Source organism: Solanum lycopersicum, chromosome 2, assembly GCF_036512215.1.
Source record: "Solanum lycopersicum chromosome 2, SLM_r2.1".
Taxonomy (NCBI): domain Eukaryota; kingdom Viridiplantae; phylum Streptophyta; class Magnoliopsida; order Solanales; family Solanaceae; genus Solanum; species Solanum lycopersicum.
Genome location: NC_090801.1, coordinates 62,387,538 through 62,411,873, shown reverse-complemented (window position 1 = coordinate 62,411,873; position 24,336 = coordinate 62,387,538). Strand labels below are relative to the sequence as shown.

Here is a 24,336-nt window from a genome sequence, read left to right as displayed (position 1 = left end):
CTGCGTATATAGACCATTAAAAAGATCTTTCAAGATTCCAAATGAACTGAAAAATACTTTCTTGGAAACAGCTCTATCTAAAATACAAACCTGAGAAAGATAAGATTTCAGTGGAATTCATACCCACTTTGGTGATATACCTCACAAGCAGGCATATATCCATTGCTTTGGAAAAAGGATGAAACTTCATTTTATGCAGAAAGATGAAAACAGAGACTAGCAACAAACCATAAATGCCAGTAACCCTGGAGCAAACTTGTGGGCACAACAGAACAAAACAAGAGACTACTTCACACTAGAAAGAGAAGCAACACTAGAGTGTTCATGAGATTTACGACATTCCTCTACCCAACGTAAAATTGTGTAATGCAGATACGTCCAGGATTGTCTAGGTTTAAGAAAACTAGAACAACATAAAACAGAGCAGTAACACCCAAAAATACCAAAAATCAACGGACCACATATTGCTGTCATAGCATTTAAAGAATTGTTCTTTCATGCCCAAAACTAGAAAGAAAAATGTCAAAAGCAGAAGCATCAACAGTCTAGATCAAATGAAGTTACTATACCGACCAGGTCATTCAAGTAAAAGTCAAAGTTCACAATGTTAAAAGTAACAAAAGTCATACTTCCAGTTAAGGTGCTTGGATATGTATCTGATACAATAATAAGACCAGCAAAGTTCTGGCTTCAGCTAGATTTTTTTCTCAATAAATCCTGGTAATTGCACGCTGTAGTATGATACCAAGTATAAATAGTTAACAAACATCAAGTATAAATAGTTAACAAACATAGGCTTATAGATGGTTTGAATTAAGAAATACTTCTATGCAATCACTGATCAAACCTGGCACTCAATAAACACCTCTCGACAGGAAACTTGATGGGCAAAAAATGAGAAAGAATAGACTGAGGCAAAGAAAATCTAACCGCAATAACGGTTTCAACAGCAAAGCGATGCAAAGGGGACCGACAATTAAACATAAATACAGACACCAAGCAGCCAAATCGATGCAAAATGCAAGAGGTGGCTAAGGAATCTATTTCAACACGAGGACGTTAGGAAAATATCAATAGGTCTATTTTAGATAACTAAGATCATGGACTATCACCAATGGAAAAGTATTAAAATCAGGTAAACCAAAATTTATGAGGAGGATATGACCCATAAAATGTGCTGATTAATCCTTAGAAGAATGCCAATCTAACAGATCAAACATATGAGATAAACCAACTAAAATTTCAAGTAAGGGATCCCCAAGGAAACCCTAAAGAGTCTAATTGTATTCAGTGACAAAAACAGACAGCAATCCCCAATTGTGCATCAGGAGCGACTTCGATACGGGAAATTTTTGTAGTGTTCTTTTTTTCAAATATTAGATTCTCTAATGCTATCATTCCAATTCTATTGGACGTACCCAAAAAAACAGCCAGACACAAAGGGTTAAACATACAATTCAAGATGCAAAATAAGTTGTGACAACATGCACCAAGTATGAATCAGTATGTCTTAACACCACAAAGCAGGTTTACTATATCAACTACTATTCCCAAGCTACATCCTTATAACCACAATCGTCCTTTCTCTAACCAAAATGCTACTTGGAGGGAATACTAACATTGTAAAAGAATGTGCATCAACAAAAAAATTGTACAGGAATTGTTCATCCTTAGTTCTATCTGAGGGAATACATGCCCTAATAATTACACACAAAAATAGAAAAAAAGAGTGGCATTATAATCGACATGTGTTAGCTCATTCTGCTCTAAGATTCACAACAGTATATTATGAAAAGCAATGAATTTGCTTGGATATCTCTAATGAACTTCAAAAAAAGTTATCTTTATTGCTAGGAGAACATCCCTAAAACATATCATGCTTCCTTACACAACAAAATCATTGCTTTAAACAACTTTATCACTCTCATTTCCAACAAAAAATCTTACAAAGAAAAAGAGAAAGATACAGAAATACCCACACAACAGATTCAATCAATCCAGCTCTTTCTGAACTTTAATCCCCATAGAATTCGCCGTCCCAATAATAGACTTACAAATTGACTCCAAAGGCATGTACTGGCAAAAAGGGTCACTCTGCTTGATTTTCGCAATTTCATAAACGTGCTTTAGGGTTAACGTCGACGCTGTTACATGGCCCGGGCGGCCACTTCCCAGATCAATTCCAGCGGCCTGCTTTAAGTACCAAGTTACTGACGGAGACTTAACGATGAAATCGAAAGTCCCATCCTTGAATGCGGTGATAGTCACCGCCATTGGTGTTCCAGCCTTGAACTTCTGGGTCCTAGCATTGAAGTCCTTACAGAATGCCATGGAGTTCAGTTTGTACTGACCGAGAGCCGGACCTACTGGTGGTCCGGGCTTAGCTGCTCCCGCATCGACGGTGAGACGGATCGTGGCTGAGATAGGGCGGCGTGTTAAGATCTCTTTAAGCGTTGCCATGGTTGAAATGTGACGGTGAAGAGTGGGGTTTTGCTATTGCGTTTGACTGTCTGTGCATTTTTTATTAATGGGCTTTGGGCCCATCATATTAATGGGCTGCTTCATTCTTGGTCCAATAGGAAAAATAAGAGCCGAATACGCTTTTTTGCTGTTGGTTAAAAATAATTATATTCGATAGTCAAATATATATTAATATCATAGCATATTAACATAAAATTAATATTTGCTGATTATAATTTTATTTGACAGCTTTTTATGTCATCCTGATTTAATATCTCAATTTAGGTTTAAAAAAAAAAAAAAAATTCTTAGTAGTTTAAATAAAGTAGAAAGAAAAACTGAGTGTAGTTTTCTTTTTAAAAAGATAAATTCATATAATTCAACAGAATCTAAGAAATGCTCAAAACGGAATTGTTTTTTTTTAAATTACTAGCTCATTGAGGCTTTGCCTTTTCTTCAGAGAACCAGGTTCCTTATTCTGCAGTAACTTAAAACCCTCTTTTGTTATAATGAATAAGTTATGTTTCGGACTCTCCAAAAATATTATCACATCTACGAAGAATACGAGTGTACACTAGTGGGACACTTCTGTATTACTACTCAAGTTATGTATGTGCATTTACAGAAGATGTAGATTTGAGGGATTTGTCATGCATGTGCTTTTGCCAAGTTGATCAAAACATAGAAGCTATTTAACAAAAATGAAGAGAGATCAATATTTCCCCTTTTCATACATAGTCACATTACATCTTGTTTACACCAGCAATGCTCAGCTTCACAATCATTTTGTAGAGAAGGGAAACTTTTCAACTTTTTCTTCTTCTGAGTTCTGGAGGGAAGGAAAACACAATTCCCTCATGAGGTATAAATGCATCTTGCATCATATATTGATATCAGTACATAATTTGAAGCAAAAGGACAAACATTGACTTCTTGGAGCCTCCAAGGATACAGGAGCTCCCTATTTGTCGTCATCATCAACAATCAATATGAAACATGGCCAGCAGAAACTCAGAAAATTGCTGGCCATATGGTGTATGCTAAGATGCATCTGTACAAACAGCTACCAGACTCTCCTTCATATGTCACTCAACACCCCCTTTAAAAGATCCAGTCCTTCAGCTGATATACTTCTCCTTCTTGTAGTTTTTGGTATTTCAATTCGAGGTGGTGGATCATGAGAGAAGCAGATTACAAGAACGGTTAGATTATCACAACAGTTACGCTTCAGTGCCTCCTTGACAAGAAATTTTGAGCATTTTTCAGGATCATTATGCAGCATGAGCTCCTTTCTTACGATTGTTACTGCATATTGGCTACTCATGACATCCCATAAACCATCGCAGCCAATTATCAGGAATTCATCCTCTTCTGACAGGACCACCTCTTCAAACTCTGGCTCCGAGATCAACAGGCCCTTTGAACCTTTGGCACTCTTTATGTGCCAGTCACCCAGAGCTCGTGCAACTGACAGTTGGCCATTGAGGTAGCCATCAAAAATGACGCCCCCTAGTTTTTCAATTCTTAATTTCTCGGAAGTAGCATTTGGTTTGTGGTCTTTTGACAATTCAATTGCTCTTCCACGCTTCCCTAATACAGCTCGAGAGTCCCCAGCATTAGCTATGAGCATGGTCCTGTGTATTACAACAAGATACAACATATAAATGACTTTTTGCCATTTCAAAAAGGAAGTGTGCATATACTATTTATATATTGATATAACAAATAACAATGTAAGGAGAAATGTGCCTTCATAAGTGAAAATCAGAACTAAAAATGGGAAAGATATGCCATATGGAATGTAGTATAAAGGCCAAAATCAGTAGGAAGACCATTTTTACGGGATAGACTTACACATTTCCAACCAGTAATCCAATCTACTCGGACATGAACTTTGAACAACATAAGGACCCTATGCATGTGTTTAAAATACACTTTTCGAATCAAATAAAAGCCTTGTCATCTGTATACTAAACAGAGTAAAATTTGGAGAATTCCTTGGAAAAGTTGCAAAACTCACATGCCAAAAGTAAAACTGGACTAACATGAGCCATCGACATTTGCCTTACAAAGCTAATGAAGCAAACAACACCAAACAAGTACTGTGAATTGATCTTTTGGCTACATATAGACATGAGCAGCATTTAGTTCAATATGAGGAGAAACGATGCCTATCATCAGTTCCTCTCCAATTTTTTTGATACAAAGGAATTCTACCACTATTTGAATAAAACACAGACAATACTTCAAGAGATTCATAAATTAATATAAAACAATGTTTAGGGACAGTGATGGTTTCAGTATTTGTTGTCCCCTTCTGACATGAAGAATTGGAACTTAGGACTGAACCACACAAAAGCAGATCAATATCTTACCTTCCTAAAATAAGTGCAATCAGAGCAGTTGTTCCAGAGGAACTATCTAGAGACTTTGTATCTGCTAACGTATTATCGGCTTTCTGGAAAGCATTCCTGACAGCTTTTTTAACCATTGATGGGAAATGGGAATCCTCTAAAATAAAATTAAGGAGATTATTTTGAGTAAATGATGCAGCATCAATGCCACCGTGCCCATCAAACACCTGGGAGTACAAAAACAACAATCAGATGAGTCATATCATCAAAACCCAAGGAATCGACTATGCGCATCCTAGTTGATATCATGCAACTACCAATAACTAGGTAACAATCATTGAAATCAAAATAATGTGGCTTATTTTTAAAAAAATACTAGTGCTCATTTTCAGCTTTCTAATCAAAATACAGAATGTTTAAATTTTATGACTAGGAGTAGAATTCAATACAAGACATTCAAAAAGCACCAGTGACATCAGGTGTGTATCCGCCAAGAAGCATATTTTGACTTCACATACATAATGTAATTTTCAACAAATGTATGAAGTACTTCACCGCCTCCTTAAAAACTGATAGTTTGAATCAAATAAGAAACTACATACACCATAATATGCTCCTTGTGAAAGAAGACCTTTGGAGTCATCAACTTGTTCACGGAGATTATCAATACGGATATGTTCATCTTCCATGTACTGTTTGGGTCCCATCTCAGAATAGCTTCCTGAGCGAAAGATGGGCACATATGCACAATTATCACTTGATGGTGATTTGAGACCAAGCATTACTGTATTTGGTTCCTACATATTTATAAGACAAATACAACTTTCAACTGGCAAGCAGAATAAAAACACACTGACAGATAAAAAGCCTCTCCAGCTAACAACATACAACTGTATATGCTTGCGAAACAGTTATCGTGCACAAATTTATATATGAAAAGCAATTTGAGAAACGCAATAAATGGAAGTACATCAATAGCTTATAAATCATTATGGACCAACAAAGCCACTGTTGGCATAATCATCATGGAATTAAAATCATAAAAGATGGAAACAGTCGGAAGATATTTGAAAATCTTGTAACGGTTTACTAGAGCAAATCAAGGTATTCAATACGGAAATGAAGAACAATGTCTGCACCGGGATCTACTTTCCACTGCTAACAACACACCAGAACAAGGATTTAAAAGCAGACATTGTTGTTAATTAGCAAGTAGTTAGGATTTAGGATTGCCACTAGTAAACAATCAACAGGAACCACCGCGCATATCGATCCAGTTTTCCTCTTTTTGCTTTTCAAATAGTTCATTTCCACAATAGGATCAAGCCTCACAGATCACCCCTCAAACAATTGATACAGGATCCTTCTAAAGGATATAACTTTAGTACATAACATACATCATAATACTATTGCAATCAGAAGACTTGGTCTTTTCAACATAATTAAACAACTTCAGGTTCTGCAAGCATAAGACCAAACTATCATGTAAAAAAAGGAAATTTCCAAATTGGGATCCACTCACCAATGCAGAAGTAGCTCCCAAATTTGCTTGGCTGATACAATGCCTCATCCCTGGATGGTTTCTTGGTGGCTTCCCTGCATTTGGTTGACTCAAACCATCAGACACTTCCTGATTTTCTTCAATTGCTGACATATTTCCTTTACAGAACCCATTCTCAATTTCCCCATTACAGGGTGACATATTGGTGCCTGGAGCCATCATTTCTTTCATTCACTCCATCAATAGATCCCTTAATAATGTGCATTTGCTTTCATGGTTTAATTATTAAATTTTTTTTCTTTCTTCACATGGACAGCTGTGTTACTGTTTCTTGATCCCAGGTCAGAAACACCACAAGAACCCACATTTTTAGGCAGAAAATGAGTATTACAGACCCTTCTTTGAAATTGACAAAGAAGCAAAGTCACCCACATGCCAAGATTTAAACTTTATCAAGATTTGAGATTACCCAAATGGTACAAGATCTGGAAAAAATTAACAAATATTGATTAAACCGAGAAAAACAAACATTTTGTTATTGTGTAGTAGCAAGAACATGAGATTAGATGAATGTATATGGATAATAGAGTGGCGATCCCAGCTTTGAGCTTTTTTCATGGCCGGCTTTCTAGGTTATGGGGATTGGGAGATTGGGTTTGTTACACGTGGCACTGTCGTTCGATGGCAGGTATTTTAGTTTACCACAACCATGTATTTTGCCACTAACAACAAATTAATTATTTTATACTCGATATTTATATCAAATCATATTTATCTCTGTTTCGCTTTAATCATTCATATTTCTATATATTATCATACATTAAACAATTGTGTTTATATTTCTTTCTCTTAACCATTTTACAAATTACATAAAAAGATCTTCTTCTATAATTTCTGTTAAGTAATCATAGTTAAATAATCAATTAAAATATAAATATAGTAATTATTTTTAATTAAGTTGTATATAAATGGCACATGTTATGTATTTTTTAAATATTTTAACATAAATAGCATGTTTGATATTAAATTAATACACTAGTTGATCTTTTATGAAATCAACTTAATATCGAATAAAATTTTTTACAGAAAGTTCATTTAAAATTATTTTATTAGTGGTATATAATTTTAAAAAGTTTTTAAAATGCGTATGAGGTCAAGATTAGTGGCTAAAGAAATGCAAGTGGAAAATATTAAAAAATTACGGCTTTTCTTTAATCAAAAAATTCAAATTTAAATTTTAAATGTGCAAAAATATTTGATAAAAAATGTTACACAGAAATGAAACTCTGTTTAATACGAATTTAAATCAATTAATTATTCAACAAAAATAAAAACTAGTCTAATTTAATTTTAAATATCAACCTAATTACAAAAATAAAATCTCAATGGAGTAGGTAGTAGTACACTTTTGACCTTTTTCCCAAAAAGAATTTTGACGTAGATATGACAATTGCTTGTTTATTTATTTATTAAAAGCTTTTTAAATTGTTTTTTTTTATTCCCATTCAAAAATTTCCTTGCAGGTGAAAAGCAATTGATTTATTTGATTATAACTCGATTAATATTTATTATTTTATTAATAAAAAATATTTTTAAATTTTACTTCATTAATTATATAATCACTAAACAATTAAAATCAACATGACGTCAAATACGTAACGACAAAAATAATAATGTTAAACCCACTCTGAACAAATGGAAATGTCCAGGTAGTGGGCACGATGACCACAAAGAAAATTTAATAATAAAAAATTGTGTTGGATATATTCAGACTGTCCAAATATAAATAGACTAATAAAACGAAAGGCTTGTTCATTTAAAATTGCACGAATATTTATATTAAATTAATAAATATGTAAATTATATTTATAAAATTTAATTATTCAATAATAATATATATTTTATTTTTAAATTTATATGATTTGATATATACAGGATATTCCAAATCGGGCCATTAGCCAGTGCATGGGGACCTCAGGTGTTGACCTTATTAGCCACATAAGTCTAAGACAATTGTTCCTTTTTCTTTACTAACTTTTTTGTTTATAAATATTATAGTTACTAGTAAATTTACTTGCGTTTTGCGTGGAGATTTGATATCACAAAATTTATAAAATTATAATTTAAATCTATCAGTCATTAAAACTAAAACACCATATTATTTTATATATATAAGATTACGCGATAATAAACAGTAATAATGTAAAGAAAAATGAAACTTATTATATCTTATCATTTTTTTTAAGATAAGTGTAACTTATCTTATCATTTATCCTTAATAACATAAGTATAAACTGAAGACTTTAAAAATACATATCAAGATTTGTAACATAAGCAATGGTGTCAGTGAGTCATTCAACACGAACCAAGTACACAAATATTTAGTTGATAAAGGTAACTTATCTTATCATTTATCCTAATAACATAGGTAAAAATTAATGAGTATAAAAATACATATTAAGATCTGTAACATAAGTAATGGTGTTAGTGAGTCACTCAACAGGAACGAAGTACACAAATATTTAGTTATGAAAAAAAAAGAAGAAGAAAGGTTTAGAATTTTCAATGTTTTAAAATAAGAGACAACAAAGGGTGACTTGCACAAATGTTTGTTGCGAGGTTACAACTATTTGGAAAAATTACAACTCTTCGTATAGGTCACAACCTTTCATAAAGTTACAACTTTTCATAAAAGTTGCAACTCTTTATTAAAATCGCAACTTTTCATGAAAGTTGCAATTCTTCATTAAAGTCGTAACTCTTCATAAAAGTCACAATTTTTAATAAAAGTCACAATTTTACATAAAAGTCACAACTCTTCATAAAAGTCTCAAGTTTCCGTGAAAAGAGAAAGGCTAGTTTAAAAAATAAATAAATATTAAATAAAACTTTTGTTTGTTGGAACGCCATGTAGACGAACCTAAGATTTTCATATATATATATATATATATATATATATATATATATATGATTGTTAGCTATTGATTTGTTGAAAATAACAAGTTAGAAGATGGATCGTAAAAATATTTGTTATTATTATCTCGATAAATATCTTATTTCATCATACTCAATCAAAAATGTCGAGGTTATGCCCCATGACACGAGGATCCACATTACTAAGTTCCCGACTATAGTACAGTAAGTAGTTTGGAAATGATTATACAATCGCTACATTAATTATGTCATGCGCCAACAATAATATTTAAAATTATTCAAAAGTCAATAACAAGCTTATAACAAAATGTGTTTTTATTTTTGAAACCCTTGAATAACCCAATAAATTTTCGATAAAAGAATTAAAATTCAATAAGGATGGTGAGTCATTAAGGATGTTTCTAACAATGTGGCATAGGTTAGTTGGCTAGTCCAAATTATATAATAATAATAATAATATTGGAAGTTGGAAGAAAGTGAACATTTTATACCTTAGTCTACAATTACACATATTCTTTAGTACACAAGCCATACACATTTTTCATGCGTTTTTTTTTTTCTCATATCGTCTTCCGAATTCATATAATAATATGACTATATTTGAATTTGTATTGAAAATTGAAAGGTCTCATGTTATAAGTAAAGCGTATTATGGTGATTCTGAATCAAGAATATTCGTAGAAAATATGAATGAAAAAATATTTATCAATGTAACATTTGTTATTGTGTGTTATATATATTTAACACACTTTTTTGTCCTATTTTCTTGGCAATGATACCTGAGTGAGTTCACTGTTTAATCATCTTTTTGTTCAAACCAAAAATACCAAATTCAGAATTTTGTAAGCCATACATGAACTAGGTGAGAAAATTGAGTAGTTGGGTTAATGATTATAGGAATATTAGTTCTTAGTTTTATAAAAGTAGAAAAGTTCATATTTTTTTCTTGCTGAAACCTCAAGATTTCAATAGTTGCACTTATTTGCTTTGCCCTTTATGCTTTATTAGTGGGGAAGAGCAGAAGCAGATACCCCACTAAAGAAAACTACACCTTTTTTTCCCTTTTCCTTCTACTTCTTGTTCTTTATTTTCCCCCTTTTGTTATGGCGGTTTAATGTTCTGTAAGTAAATTTCTTGTCCCTATCCAATACTCAAACCATATTTTCTCAAGATTTTGTTCTGCTCTTTTCAGAGTTTCAATATTCTTTTTGTCTGCTCCATTATCTCCTTATGAAATATGGCTCATTTCAAACTCTAGGTGGGAAAATTACTGTTCATGTCTTTCTAGTGTGAAATTGAGGCTACCCCTTTCTTCCCTTTTCCCCCTTTTTAATATGCTTTGACTGAACTATTATGTGTTTTGAATTCTTGATGTTACTGCTTACTATGTATACTTAATTTCTGTTGATGTAAATTTTTCCTATCTCTGCCTAGCAGTGTCAAGATTGCACATTTTTGTACCCAAGTTCACTATGAGACTATTTTGGACAATAATTTTAGTAGTTCTCTACAATGGGTGTTCTTCAGAGGGGGTTAATTCAACTCTTTCTGCAAGGCCTAAAGTTGTGAACATTGGGTGTATGGTGTCTTTCAATACACTTGTTGGGAAAGTTACTAAAGTTGCTGCGGAAGCTGCTGTTGAGGATATAAATTCCAATCCAGATGTTCTTGGAGGAACTAAACTGAATATGATAACATTGGACAGTAATGCCAGTGGATTTCTTGGAATAGTTGAGGGTAAGCTAGCCCCTTGCGAATATCTGTAATTTTTGTTGCTTTTGTGGATAGCATTTTCAGTGTTTCAATAATTCTGTTCTTGTTCTTTGAGTTTTTTGTAATTTGTTTGGTTTTTATAACAGCTATCCGTTTCATGGAGACGGATACTATGGCAATTGTTGGCCCCCAATCTTCTGTTATAGCCCATGTGGTATCAAACATTGCGAATGAGCTGCAGGTCCCTCTATTATCATTTGCAGCCACAGATCCCTCTCTTTCTTCGCTTCAGTACCCGTTTTTTGTTAGAACTTCACCAAGTGATAAGTATCAGATGGAAGCTATAGCTGAAATGGTTGAGTACTATGAATGGAGGGAGGTGATTGCTATATATATTGATGATGATTTTGGAAGAAATGGTATAGCTGCATTAGCAGATCAGCTGGCCAAGAGGCGATGTTCGATCTCTTACAAAGCAGCAATGAGACCTGGAGCAACATTGGATGATGCCCGGGATGCTTTGGTTCAGGTTGCTTTGAGAGAGTCACGAATAATGGTTGTTCATACTTATCCTACAAAGGGTCTGGAGATATTCTCTATGGCACGGTATTTGGGGATGATAGATAAAGGATATGTGTGGATTGCTACAAATTGGCTCTCAACTATCCTTGACGCTGGTAGTCCCCTTCCTTCGGATGAAAAAGAGAACCTTGAAGGGGCTATTACCTTGCGTATACACACTCCAGGTTCAGAATTGAAACAGAAGTTTGTCTCACGGTGGAGCAATTTGACAAGGAAGGCAGGACTTGCTGGATCTTCAAGGATGTCCACTTATGCACTCTATGCTTATGACACTGTGTGGCTACTTGCTCGTGCCATCAATGAATTCTTTAACCAGGGTGGAAAAGTTTCATTTTCTAAGGATCCAAGGCTAACTGAACTGAATAGTGGAAGTATGAATCTTGATTCTATGAGCATCTTTAATGGAGGGAAGTTATTGCGAGACAACATTTTTAAGGTTAATATGACAGGTGTAACAGGACCATTTAGTTTCACTTCTGAAAAGGAACTCTTCCGCCCTACTTTTGAAGTCATTAATGTGGTTGGTACAGGTTTTAGGAAAGTTGGTTATTGGTCTGAATACTCTGGTTTATCAATTGTGCCTCCTGAAACACTGTACTCTAAGCCGCCAAATCGTTCCTCTTCGAATCAACAGCTACAAAGTATAATCTGGCCTGGACAAATAACGGAAAAACCTCGTGGATGGGTTTTTCCAAACAATGGGAGACAACTGAAAATTGGAGTTCCTAACAGAGCTAGCTTTCGTGAATTTGTTGGAAAGGTACCAGGCGTCGACTCATTCAGAGGATACTGTATAGAGGTCTTCACTACTGCCATAGACTTATTGCCTTATGCTCTCCCTTACAAGCTAGTTGCCTTTGGGGATGGTCATAACAATCCAGATGATACAGAGCTAATACGCCTAATCACAGCAGGAGTGAGTATAAGACTACCAAGGTTCTACTGTACTGTCATTTGAACAATGTGCTTTCTAACTGTATCCACTTGACCTTTTATTTCAGGTTTATGATGCAGCCATAGGTGACATAGCAATTACAACTAATCGAACAAAAATGGTTGACTTCACTCAACCATACATTGAATCTGGGTTAGTTGTAGTGGCACCAGTTAAGGAGCAGAATTCTAATGCTTGGGCTTTTCTCAGTCCATTTACTCCTAAGATGTGGTGTGTCACTGGTGTTTTTTTCTTAATTGTGGGCACTGTAATTTGGATTTTGGAACACAGATTGAATGATGAATTTCGTGGACCTCCGAGTAAACAGATTGTCACTGTTTTATGGTGAGTTGGCAAAACATAACTACTAAATTAGAATATATTTACCTGATGAAAGAGTGTGTCATATTTGTTCGCTCTTTCTTGACTATCTCCCACACTTTCTAGTTTCCACTTGCCAAATTCACTTTGTAGAATATCAAACTCTTGACCCTTTCCTATGTAAAACTCTTTTGCAGGTTCAGCTTTTCAACTCTCTTTACTGCCCAGAGTAAGTAACCTATGCTGGTTGAGTTACTTCTGTACTAACATTTGAATGAGCTTCTATAACAAAAAAAAAACACTTTTATATGCAGGAGAAAACACTGTCAGCACCTTTGGCCGTATTGTCCTTCTTATATGGCTATTTGTGGTTTTGATAATAAACTCAAGCTATACTGCCAGTCTCACCTCAATTCTTACAGTGCAGAAACTTTCTTCCCCAATTACCGGAATTGAAAGTTTAGTAAATACAAAGGAACCCATTGGTTATCAGTGGGGTTCATTTGCCCGTAACTATCTGATTCAAGAACTTCGCATTGATGAATCTAGACTTGTTCCTCTTAACCTCCCTGAAGATTATGCTAAAGCTTTAAAAGATGGTCCTAGCCGTGGTGGTGTTGCAGCAGTGGTAGATGAGCGTGCTTATATGGAGCTTTTCCTCTCATCGCGTTGCCAATTCAGTATTCTGGGTCAAGAATTCACAAAAAATGGATGGGGGTTTGTAAGTAGCTCTCTGTCAGTTTCACCTTTTGCTTTTGCATGTCCTTATCAACTTCACCTTTGTTATACATGTGAATCTGCTTTTGTTGATGTTGTCTCACACCGTGATGAATTGATGATACATGCAAATATGCCAAGAAATTGATTACGTATGAGAAGTATTTACATCTACTACATGCAAATATGCCAAGAAAGTTTAATTTTTTACTGATGCATGGTTTTCTCCATTGTTCCTTAGTTATGCGGAGTAATCCTGCTTGAAACATGTCTTCTGAAGATGAATCATACTACTGTTAGCTCAATATATGGAAGGAAACCTGAAACTTTGGGAGATCATTAACACTCTTGACATAACATGGTGCTTGCTTCACACAAAATTTGCCTTATGGTATCTTTCAAAACATAGGGGGTCGATTGGTGAGAGCGTTTAAAGTAAAGAATAAAAGTACTAAGTTGGTGTATTTGGTCTGGCTATGTTTATAACTACCTTTCCTTTCATCCCAAGCCATCAAACTAATCAATATAAGACCTTTTGTTTTGAAGGATTTATGCCAGACCTGTCGATGTTTTGAGAATAATGCCCCTTCCTGACTTTGCTGTTTTATGACTAGTACTTGATTTGTTTTCTATTTTTTTCCCTCCTAGGCTTTCCCTAGGGATTCTCCTCTAGCAGTAGACATGTCAACAGCAATTTTGAAACTATCAGAGAATGGGGAACTTCAAAGGATCCATGATAAATGGCTTTCTGGAATAGCTTGCACTTCACAGAGTACAAAGCTTGAAGTGGACAGACTTCAGCTGAAAAGCTTCTCAGGTCTATTCTTTCTATGTGGGTTGGCATGTTTTCTGGCTCTGCTCATTTATTTTGTGATGCTAGCATGTCAATATTGCCAATACTATCCCAATTCTGAGGTAGCTAGTGAAAGTTCACGATCAGGACGACTGCAGACATTCCTTTCTTTTGCTGATGAAAAGGAAGAGTCAGTGAGGTCTCGATCCAAACGAAGGCAACTAGAGGTGACTTCAGTAAGAAGTATTGATCAAGATGCATCAGTAAATGGTTCAAGAACTGACCGTTCTGAGATATACTCGAACAGGGTTGTAAGTTTTGGAGAATCTGTATAGTTCATAAACAAAAATCTACTACTCTTCCTCAAATGTAAGTATTAAGGTTGACTGCGTATTTGTGTAGACAATGCTGTAACTGTATCAAATTTTACAAAGTTCTGATGCCATTGACATATTATGTCAAATAATCGATGAACCTTACAACAACTATTACTATAACTCAATCTCGAACTAACTGGAGTCGGATATATGAATCTGCAACTGTTTGTGTCTTTCCATTTAAGCCTATTTTTGAAAAAAATAAAAAAATCTCTAGCACTAGAGTATCCTGCTAATCCATATGTATGATTACTACAAACCCTTTCAGCTCGAATAAGGAACATATTTGAGCATTTAAAATAAAAACAGAGAAATGTTGGTAAACATACTTTAATAAGATTACACATTTGGTTTCATATATACATTATTTTTGTTTCCAACAACAGTGGTGTATTCGGACAGCTTTCTGGTACCTCCCCGGCACAGGCATATTTACATAGTGTATATTACAATTTACAATACATGTTACATCATACATGTAATGTAAGAATGGAACAAGATTAAGCTACTATCTGGAGGAGCCTAAAGTACACTGCTTGTGAAGTACTTCTGAAAACAGGCTTCATCTTTACAGTATTCTGACATCACTTTATACACTTCAATTAGTAGCCGCGGAAACCGCCTCCTAAAATAGCCATCAAATCCTTCTGGAACGGTTCCTATAATTTCCTGAAATGAAGTGAAGATACACCGGAAGTCAGCAAATACAATCTGAAATCATCGATAATATTTCCACCTTACAGCACACTGGTTCTTCGAGATGTTCCCACACAAAAACTAATTCCTCAAAGGAAGTCTTGACCAAATGTTAAGTGCACCAATTTGTTGAATAGCAATACGTATTAAGTAGTAAAGTACTATATAAGTTGATCAAAACTAACCTGAATTTCGGTGGGAAGCTCTCTATAATGATTTAGCTTGTTCCGCATCACACGCAGCAAATCACGAATACTGTCAAATCTATATCGCCTGTAATGGCCAATATTTTTTATGAAAGGAGGTTCCATCTTCTCATCCCATTTTCCACCCAAAGCCACAGGCGCTGTACCTTCTAATGCTTTCAGAAGATCAGAAGAAGTCTCCCTATCTTCAAGTTCCACCCTGTCGCTTGAATCACGAAGAAATGACAGTCGCATCTCAGCAGTCCAAAAGAAAGGATGAGCAAGCACCTTCACTGCCTTTGGTCTTTGACAGAATTTAAAGGAAAAAAAAGAGGATTTAGCAATAGGCAGGCACAGTGTACATAGACTAGCAGGACATGCACTTTATCCAAGAGAACGGTTTAGGAGTTTTCCCATTACAATGTTAATGTTATATTAATTGAAAATACAGCTACACCTCAATGTGCTAAGATAGCTACCAATTCATGAAGAAAAAACCTCTAATTTTCTTTATTTTTCTTACATTGTCTGTTTTTTCTTTCCTTTTTTTTTCAAAAATTACTATTTCTTGACAGGGATAATGGTGGTCAGGGTGGGGAAAGGGATGCCTATGGGTCTATTGTGAGGATCAAGCCTTGCACCTCAAGTATGCAAAATTACGACTCTGACTCTAGCCCCTAGCTAGTACTGGATTTTCTAAGAATCTTTTTATACGCAGTCATTTTTTAAGATCTAAAGAAATAAAATAGGTAATACTGATACAGAGATGTTTCTTGCATTCCTGAACAGCAGTGAAGAAATAACTGCACAGCCTACTTAATACGTTGAATGGGTCTGAAACTTATCAAGCACATTACTAAACTAAATACAGCTGAAACATTAGTTGAGCTAAAACTTGATTGTACACATGCTAATAGTCATAATCATCATTCCTACCTTCTTCACTGAATATACAAAAAATATTCTTTGTACTTTGAAAATCACCATGCAGGAGCTTTAATTTTAAAGGGAGATAAAAAGGGTATAGTCATCTTCACAAACATTTTTAGAGTATGAAAACAGTATTGCAATTCAAAGAGAAGTTCCAGCCATAACTAGCTACAAGGATGTCATGGTCAATAAAGAACTAGCCGCTACATTAGCGGCGCATAAACTATGTTCGTCAACCAAGTTTGTTCAGTGGTCGTAAGCTAAGTCACTTCGTTTCTTTTTGTCACAAACATTTTTAGAGTATGAAAACAGTATTGCAATTCGAAGAGAAGTTCCAGCCATAACTAGCTACAAGGATGTCATGGTCAATAAAGAACTCTAAATTTGTCAATAGTTATTGGTATGTGCGGGATGTAATAAAATTTTCATTATATAAAACATGTGCACTTCTTACCTCAGTTCAGCAATGGGATCTAACAAACGAGAAAAGAGATCCACAGCTTCAGGGATGTGTTCCGACAAGAAAAGATCCATTTTATTCTTTGTAATGTTAATGTCACGCTCAAGAGGACTTCCAAAGGGATGACGACCACCAGTCATGCAGAAAAACAGAACAGACCCCAGACTGAACATATCAATAGCACGTGTTTGACGTCCATGAAGAAGTTGTTCAGGAGCTTGCCATCCAGAACTTCCATAACCTGCAAAAAAATTATTGCCGAGTAAGAACAGGGAGAAATATGCGTTAAAAAGTTAAAGACATCATGCTATGGCAAACTCTGAAAGAAAATATAAAAGCTAAGGCCACTAAAAGAAGAATCTGGTGTGAGAAACTGAAATTGAACTCAGCTGTCAATCAAACAATCTTCTCCTGAATGCAGCAAGGACGACATTGTAGAGATGCTCAATGTGTCATGCAAATTACTAGATAAAGGAGCATACTTAATGGTGGTGGAACTGAAGATAACTTCACTAGCAGCTAATTTTTTAGCTACATACTTTACAATTACTTGCCTGTTGGGCGATGACCCAATGAAGACATATCTCCAATGAGGCGCTTGCTGATTCCCATATCAGAAAGCTTAGCACATAAGAATTTTTCCTTAGTTATCAGAACATTTTGGGGCTTCAGGTCTCGATGAATGATCCCCAGATCATGAAGATGCACAAGACCAGAAACCACATCCCTGTCCTCCAGAAAAGAAAATCAGAACACCAAAACATGTGCATACCCAGACAAATTGGAATTCAGAACATTATAATCAAAAGATAAAAATGGAAAATGGTTTTCAGATTAAATTTATGTTTAACATCCACTACCAGGGCACATATTACAATTTATATGCACGGAAACAGCAATATATATCTTATAAGCGCATATCAACCAAGCAGAAGATGACAGTCGGGAAATGCAAGATGCAGAAAATTTTTAATGATTGGTAAAGGAAGGAGCATTTGTAGAGGTCCCTTCTTTCCCACTGCAGATGGGATAGGCTAGCAGGTGACCTATTTTATCAGACCATTCAAAAAGTTAGCAAAGCAAAATCATAAAAGAAAACAGATGAGACAGCATGGATGAGAAAGCACCAAGACCTAAAAGTTATAAAGACAAAAGCACTGAAAAGGCCCATTGTAAAGCCATTGTCACAAGAAATTATGAGTCAGAAGAATGTGATGGAATTTTCTTGTCTAACTTCCCAGATCTATCCGCGGGCGGGACAAACAAAAATTCAACAAAGTGAATTTCGATGAGTTCTTTACCTAAATAAAGGCCCTCTAGAGACCTGATGTCTGGTATACATAGGAAGAAAAGCCAAACTATATGATCTTTTAGAATTAAACAGGCAAGAAATAGAAGGGGGGGGAGGGGCTTTCTTCCGAAGTGAGCTCAGCCTTTTTCAAATCATCATCTAATGGATTGCAAAATACCCTCATATACCATGAAACAATGATAAGAGGCACAAGCTGATATAAAATAACTCAACAAACCTCATCAATTTGAGCAACAGGGGTGAAGGACAACCATTTTCATTCATTAGGTCAGTATCCAGAATAATACCCTTCAAATTGTCCAAATAACGTCTATGCTTCATAGATTCTCCATCCAAGTTCTGGTTAGGACAAGCATTTTCTGAAGTGTCAGCATAAATCTGAATAAGGTCACTCAAGCTGCAAATGCAGCGTTCCAAAGCAAGATAAACAAAATCTTGGTCTTGTTCCACACCATACCACCGAACGATATTTGGATGTCGATCAGATGCAATAAGATTCTGTATCTCTTTGAAGGCAATATCATGATGTGCCCTGACAAGTCTTTTAACAGCAACTGCACGGCCTTCATAAATTCCTTCAAATACAACTGTACCATTGCTCCCTTTAGCAATCTCTGAACTGGAGACAAACAATTTACCAATAGAGCGTCCACCTTTGGTACATATACTTGGTTGAAGAAAGTTCAACAGTTTATTATCAGCATCCACGTCTGCATATTTAAGTCCAGTACCAGATGAGGTGTCTTTATCACTTTTAATGCCATTGCTCCCATTCTTTCCAGACTTCCGAGACTTCTTCCTTTTTGAAGGTACATTTGGCGAATGTAGGTTCCCATTGAGTTCAGCTACTAAATCACGATTATGTGTAAAAGCTCCCACAAGAGTAGCTAAAATACTGTGAATTGGCATGGTCAATCTTTCAGAGCACTTTGATATTCCTTTTTTAAATGGACTTTTAGCATCTTGTAACATTATGTTTTTGGTGAAAAAAATTATGAACACCGTCAATATGACAAGCATAGTTTTTTTAATAATATCTTTTAAGTGGAAGGTGTTTACATTCTTGTCGGGCACGGGCGTAGCTGCATTATCAACATTTGGTTGTGAAGTAGGAATTGGCAGCATACCGTGATTATCTGCCTCTGGGAGCATCTTGTTATCATGACCTCGGCGTCTGTAGATAAGGGCCCTTGACTGACATGGCAATGGCATATTGAAATGGACATCAGGTTCAGATTTGTCAGACTCCATAATATCCCCACTTAATGCATCATCAACTTTGCAAAGAGCAGCAGCCCCTATTTCAGCAACCGTCATGTTCCACAACACTTTGTCTGAGTTTGGAATAAAGGACGTTAATGCATAGTCTGTCCTGGTGATGTAAAGCGTGTAGCTGGGAAGACTCTTTTCCTCAATGGTGCCATTATGATGAAAAGCAGTGTCGTTGTCCTGAGTTGCTGGAGAGCTAGGCATACTATATGTGTAAATCAATCGTCCAGTCTTAGCATCAATAAGAAATGCAGTAGTTCTTTTAGAACCCAGAACAATTCCGCCGTCCTCAGCTATTTGTGGAGTTGAACTAATATACTCATCAATACTCTTCATAAGTTTCTGTTAAAAAATATGGAGCAAAATAAAAAGACTATAGTAAAATAACAGAACTGTAGGGTCAAACATGTCTTCTAAAACATATATCTCAAAAGTTTGAGGATGGTCATTGCTTCTAACTTGCTGAAAGAATATACCTAATGACTCATGAAACAGATATTTATTTCATTGTATCACCCTTATTAGAAGAACAATTCAGGATGCGGTCCATCCTCATCAGCTTAGGGATGTATAACAAAATCTTGGATCTGAACCATTCACTATTTTTACTTTTTCTTTCTATAATTTTGGGTAACTTACTTGGACCTTTCCAATTGGCAAAACCAAGTGGGACATCCAATTAGTTTGAGATATACTTATGAACCTCCCCTTTTATTGAGACTTTCCACTTATACTCCTTTTACTTGTGAAAAGAAAAAGAGACTTGCCACTATTATATACATTAAAAGAGAATGGTATAACAACAGCCCCTTCTTAGCTATCTTTTCTTTTCTTTTTTTACTTTTTTCCATTACACACTTTTTAAAAACTGAAACTGATTCCAAAACTGCCTTTGATCAACCACTACATAGAAAGGAGGGTATATTAGTCAAATCATGCTCAGAATAAACACCTTCATGTTGTGAGGTTGAAGAGGGGAGGTTGTAAATATTTATAAACTAAAGGGAATATTCATTTCATTTTGTTAAGATAGATGGATATCTAGTTGATAATACAAGATTAATTGGCATCATGATTCATTGTGTGAAACCTTTTCCTGTTACCTTTCTCGAAAAAGAATGGTACCATTCCTCATTATCAATCAATGTTAAGTGGATATCATTTCTCGTTGTATTGTACAGAAGAGACTCGCATAAAATTTAGAGACAATACCAATTTACCAAGCCTGTTGTGTGCATACAACTCCCAATCATCCCCACGGCCACAGTCGATGAAATAACCACTTCCTATATCAGATGATGCCTCCTTGCTGTTATTGTAATTAACAGGAGCCTGATAAGAAGAGTAGATTGATGACCCAGATCTAAATGACCAGAGCGGTGGTTTCATAGTATTTAAGCTATTTTGCTCCCTCAAAGAAACTGTACCATCCAATTCAGCAAACAGAGCTGTCTCAGGTTTCCTGGTTCGAGAGAGTGTAGCGAAAACCAAAGCCAAATAAATTTAATGAATCAACAAGCATCCCACAAGTACATCTACCAGTACGACACAAAGTGAACTTGGAACAAACAAAATAAAGGGCTTCAATTTATCATTTCCAAAGAGAATCTAGTTTACAGCTCATGCATCCAATTTGCAGAAAATAAGTTGATTTACCTACATATTAAACAGAGTGTTTCTGGGTTTAAGAGATGAGCAGAAACGCTAGTGATGTTTTCACTTCAAGCAATCACAGATGCATGAAGCATTTCATGCAGCGAAACATATGATCCATATTAACTGAGTCTCAGAAGATCCCACTACCCTCACTCATAAAAACACTATTTTCCCACATATTTATATTGTAAACTACAGGGTACGACAAACTAGTAACCGAAAAGTATTCTGGTGTTTATAGAAACTGATCTCCTCTAAGAGAATGTTGTACTTCAAAAACTAGAAATCCTGGAAACTATTAAGGTGTAGTTTGGAAACTTGGCATGGTTTCGACATAGAGCAATATGAAGCAAAGAAAGGCAGGATAAACAAACATACAATTTCCTGATGGCCCAAAAAAAGAGCATAAGAATCTTTACCAATTATAAGGAAACGGCAATGACATATCTGTTTGAATAAAACACGAACTAAAGACAATCTTGACTGACAGTTAGTCAAAAACAAGTCTTATACAGACAAATCTAAGTGTACAATTTGTACATATTGAACATGATTCAATTCTTTAGAGTCAAAAACCATAAAAAAAACACGGGAAAAAACAACTGCAGTAAACAATTTGAACCAAAAGATCAAAATCTGCATTAGTAGAAAATGACCAACAAGAATCTTGAAAAGCAATAATAAATCTTTGTACAAATTACTTTTAAAAACCAACCAAACCAGCAATGAACTCAAATGGGTATAAGTTAAAAACTCTCAAGAAATCAAGAAATCAAGAAAACAAACTAACTTTAATTCCGACAGCAAATTCCTCCTCGCCGGAGCTAGCGTAACCCCATCAGAAACTCCTTCAATTGACCCACTTGGTAAGCCAAATAACTCACTTGCCAAAACCGTCAAGCTGAAAAATAAGAGTAAAATGCCGGCCGGAATCACCCAGTAGCGTCTCATCGACCTGAAATTGACCGCCGATTTTTCTTCTGTTGATGGGGGTGGGGGTATACAAATAAATTAGGAGTGGTGGCGTACGATAGAGTTATGGGTTACATCGAAGATTGCAATTGAGGAAATCTTAGAGATTCGATTCGAAATATGAAAGAAAGGGCGTTGTCGTCTGGATTTTGGGTTCCTCGAATTTCGTCGATCGATGGCTGTCTGTCTTTCTTTGCCTCATTGTTGTAACTTAATCCACTTTTATTTCTTTCCAATTCAATATCTCAACGTGTAATAATAGGGTTCATTATATATTTATACTATAAAGTAAAAAATATATATATATATATTTTTAAATTATCATAATAATATATAGATATATTTTTGGAACATATATATTTTTATCGTTTAAAAATTAAAATATGTATATTTTTCACTTTTTTTGTTAATTTAATATTTAATAAATATCAAATCAATTGATAAAATTATGATACCTGTATATTCGTTAGTATAAATATTATCAATCATGTTGTTACCATAAAAGACCCTAAAAAATGACAAACGCATTGATTAAGTTAACAGGTTCCTTCTTCTTATTGATTTTGGGATAAAAGACTTTTGGACTTTTTTTTTGAACGGACAAATTTGCGAGTCCTTTATATTTAACAGTTATCTTTTTATTATCCGTCTTTTAGACATTTATTATTAAATTAAATAAAAATATACAAGAAATTTTCAAAAGAAAAAAAAATTGTGTGAGTTGATGAGAGCTGGTCACCTTCTCAATATGATGATTTATAGAGATATGTTAATTTTAAGAGGCTTTAAATCTAAAAGAGTTGCTAATTTGAACTCATTATAAAGAGGGAAGAAAAGTGAAAAATAATTAGTAAAATGATAATTCAATCTTTGCCTAACACTTTTCCAACTTATATATATATATATATATATATATATATATTATATATATATTTATACAAATATGTTAATTTTAAGAGGCTTTAAATGTAAAAGAGTTGCTAATTTGAACTCATTATAAAGAGGGAAGAAAAGTGAAAAATAATTAGTAAAATGATAATTCAATCTTTGCCTAACACTTTTCCAACTTTTATATATATATATATATATATTTATACAAATATGTTAATTTTAAGAGGCTTTAAATCTAAAAGAGTTGCTAATTTGAACTCATTATAAAGAGGGAAGAAAAGTGAAAAATAATTAGTAAAATAATAATTCAATCTTTGCCTAACACTTTTCCAACTTATATATATATATATATATATATTTATACAAATATGTTAATTTTAAGAGGCTTTAAATCTAAAAGAGTTGCTAATTTGAACTCATTATAAAGAGGGAAGAAAAGTGAAAAATAATTAGTAAAATGATAATTCAATCGTTGCCTAACACTTTTCCAACTTATATATTTATATATATATATATATATATATATATAATGATGATATGATATATGTATGATATATATATAGATTAAAAAAAAAAGAAGTTATAAATTGGTCTAATTTTAATTTGATATATTTAAAAAAGATTTAAGTCATCCACAATTACTTAAAGTTGTCATCATATTTCACTTAGACACTTAAATTAAGGAATGTACCTATTAAACACCTTTTTTTGTTCAAAACATATACACATTAGATATTTTTTAATGATATGCCATTACAGGTGTTATACACGCCTCAAAAGCGCGTGAAACCAATACAATTTACTTACAAACCACTTAGCCTTTTGCATTTTCCTCACTGGCTAAATCCTTTAGCCAACGTCTTTGCCAAACCTCTTTCCGTATTGATCTTTTTTTTTTTACTATCATCCGTCATCATCAATATTGTCGTTTTTATCTTAATCGAAAAAGTGTCTATTAAATAAATGACCGTCAAAATCAAAAAATTCAAAAGAGAGTTAATTGATATATAAAAAATATAATCTAACCTTATAAATTGCAGAAAAATTCAAGAGAGTTAAAGCTACAGAAGTAATAATAATAATAATAATAATAATAATAATAATAAAAATCAGATTGCGTCAAAAAAATCCGGCAAGCATCCATTTTTTCCGACAAGACTAATACAAATCTAATTTGTTTTATATGAAATTGTTAAAAAAAGTCAAATTCTAAAGAATCCACAATACAACAAAATATCAAAAAATCTCATATGATGTACGAAGAAGAGAGTGAGAAACG

The 24,336-nt window shown here is 34.3% G+C and overlaps 4 protein-coding genes across 9 annotated transcripts; 1 reads left to right on the top strand and 3 right to left on the bottom strand.

Annotated features, from left to right (window-relative positions):
- Positions 1 to 1,822: 1,822 nt before the first annotated feature.
- Positions 1,823 to 2,670, bottom strand: LOC101261681 (uncharacterized). The gene has a single exon (XM_004232526.5). The coding sequence runs from the start codon at positions 2,458 to 2,460 to the stop codon at positions 1,993 to 1,995; it is 468 nt and encodes a 155-aa protein (XP_004232574.1). The 5' UTR covers positions 2,461 to 2,670; the 3' UTR covers positions 1,823 to 1,992.
- Positions 2,671 to 3,151: 481 nt separating this feature from the next.
- Positions 3,152 to 7,045, bottom strand: LOC101261983 (probable protein phosphatase 2C 47). 2 transcript variants are annotated; one of them, XM_004232527.5, is made up of 4 exons: positions 6,337 to 7,045; positions 5,417 to 5,611; positions 4,836 to 5,041; positions 3,152 to 4,094 (listed from the first exon to the last, which is right to left on the bottom strand). In XM_004232527.5, the coding sequence occupies exons 1-4, from the start codon at positions 6,544 to 6,546 to the stop codon at positions 3,539 to 3,541; spliced, it is 1,167 nt and encodes a 388-aa protein (XP_004232575.1). In that variant the 5' UTR covers positions 6,547 to 7,045; the 3' UTR covers positions 3,152 to 3,538. The 2 variants fall into 2 exon arrangements, with proteins under 2 accessions (XP_004232575.1, XP_019067918.1); XM_019212373.3 differs by lacking the exon at positions 5,417 to 5,611 and having other exon boundaries at positions 6,337 to 7,036.
- Positions 7,046 to 9,913: 2,868 nt separating this feature from the next.
- Positions 9,914 to 14,806, top strand: GLR3.5 (glutamate receptor 3.5). Of its 3 annotated transcripts, none has more exons than XM_010318183.4 (7): positions 9,914 to 10,111; positions 10,687 to 10,986; positions 11,109 to 12,460; positions 12,546 to 12,823; positions 12,997 to 13,028; positions 13,114 to 13,520; positions 14,165 to 14,806. In XM_010318183.4, exons 2-7 carry the CDS (start codon positions 10,722 to 10,724, stop codon positions 14,642 to 14,644), a joined length of 2,814 nt encoding a protein of 937 aa, XP_010316485.1. In that variant the 5' UTR covers positions 9,914 to 10,111; positions 10,687 to 10,721; the 3' UTR covers positions 14,645 to 14,806. The 3 variants fall into 3 exon arrangements, with proteins under 3 accessions (XP_010316485.1, XP_010316484.1, NP_001307921.1); XM_010318182.4 differs by having other exon boundaries at positions 10,016 to 10,370; NM_001320992.1 differs by lacking the exon at positions 9,914 to 10,111 and adding an exon at positions 10,187 to 10,507 and having other exon boundaries at positions 14,165 to 14,795.
- Positions 14,807 to 15,002: 196 nt separating this feature from the next.
- LOC101262583 (serine/threonine-protein kinase/endoribonuclease IRE1a) lies at positions 15,003 to 22,424 on the bottom strand. 3 transcript variants are annotated; one of them, XM_004232529.4, is made up of 7 exons: positions 21,985 to 22,424; positions 20,751 to 21,000; positions 18,487 to 19,880; positions 17,512 to 17,684; positions 16,952 to 17,198; positions 15,568 to 15,871; positions 15,003 to 15,355 (listed from the first exon to the last, which is right to left on the bottom strand). In XM_004232529.4, the coding sequence occupies exons 1-7, from the start codon at positions 22,143 to 22,145 to the stop codon at positions 15,209 to 15,211; spliced, it is 2,676 nt and encodes an 891-aa protein (XP_004232577.1). In that variant the 5' UTR covers positions 22,146 to 22,424; the 3' UTR covers positions 15,003 to 15,208. The 3 variants fall into 3 exon arrangements, with proteins under 3 accessions (XP_004232577.1, XP_004232578.1, XP_004232580.1); XM_004232530.5 differs by having other exon boundaries at positions 20,751 to 20,959; positions 21,985 to 22,416; XM_004232532.5 differs by having other exon boundaries at positions 20,751 to 20,870; positions 21,985 to 22,416.
- Positions 22,425 to 24,336: the final 1,912 nt, after the last annotated feature.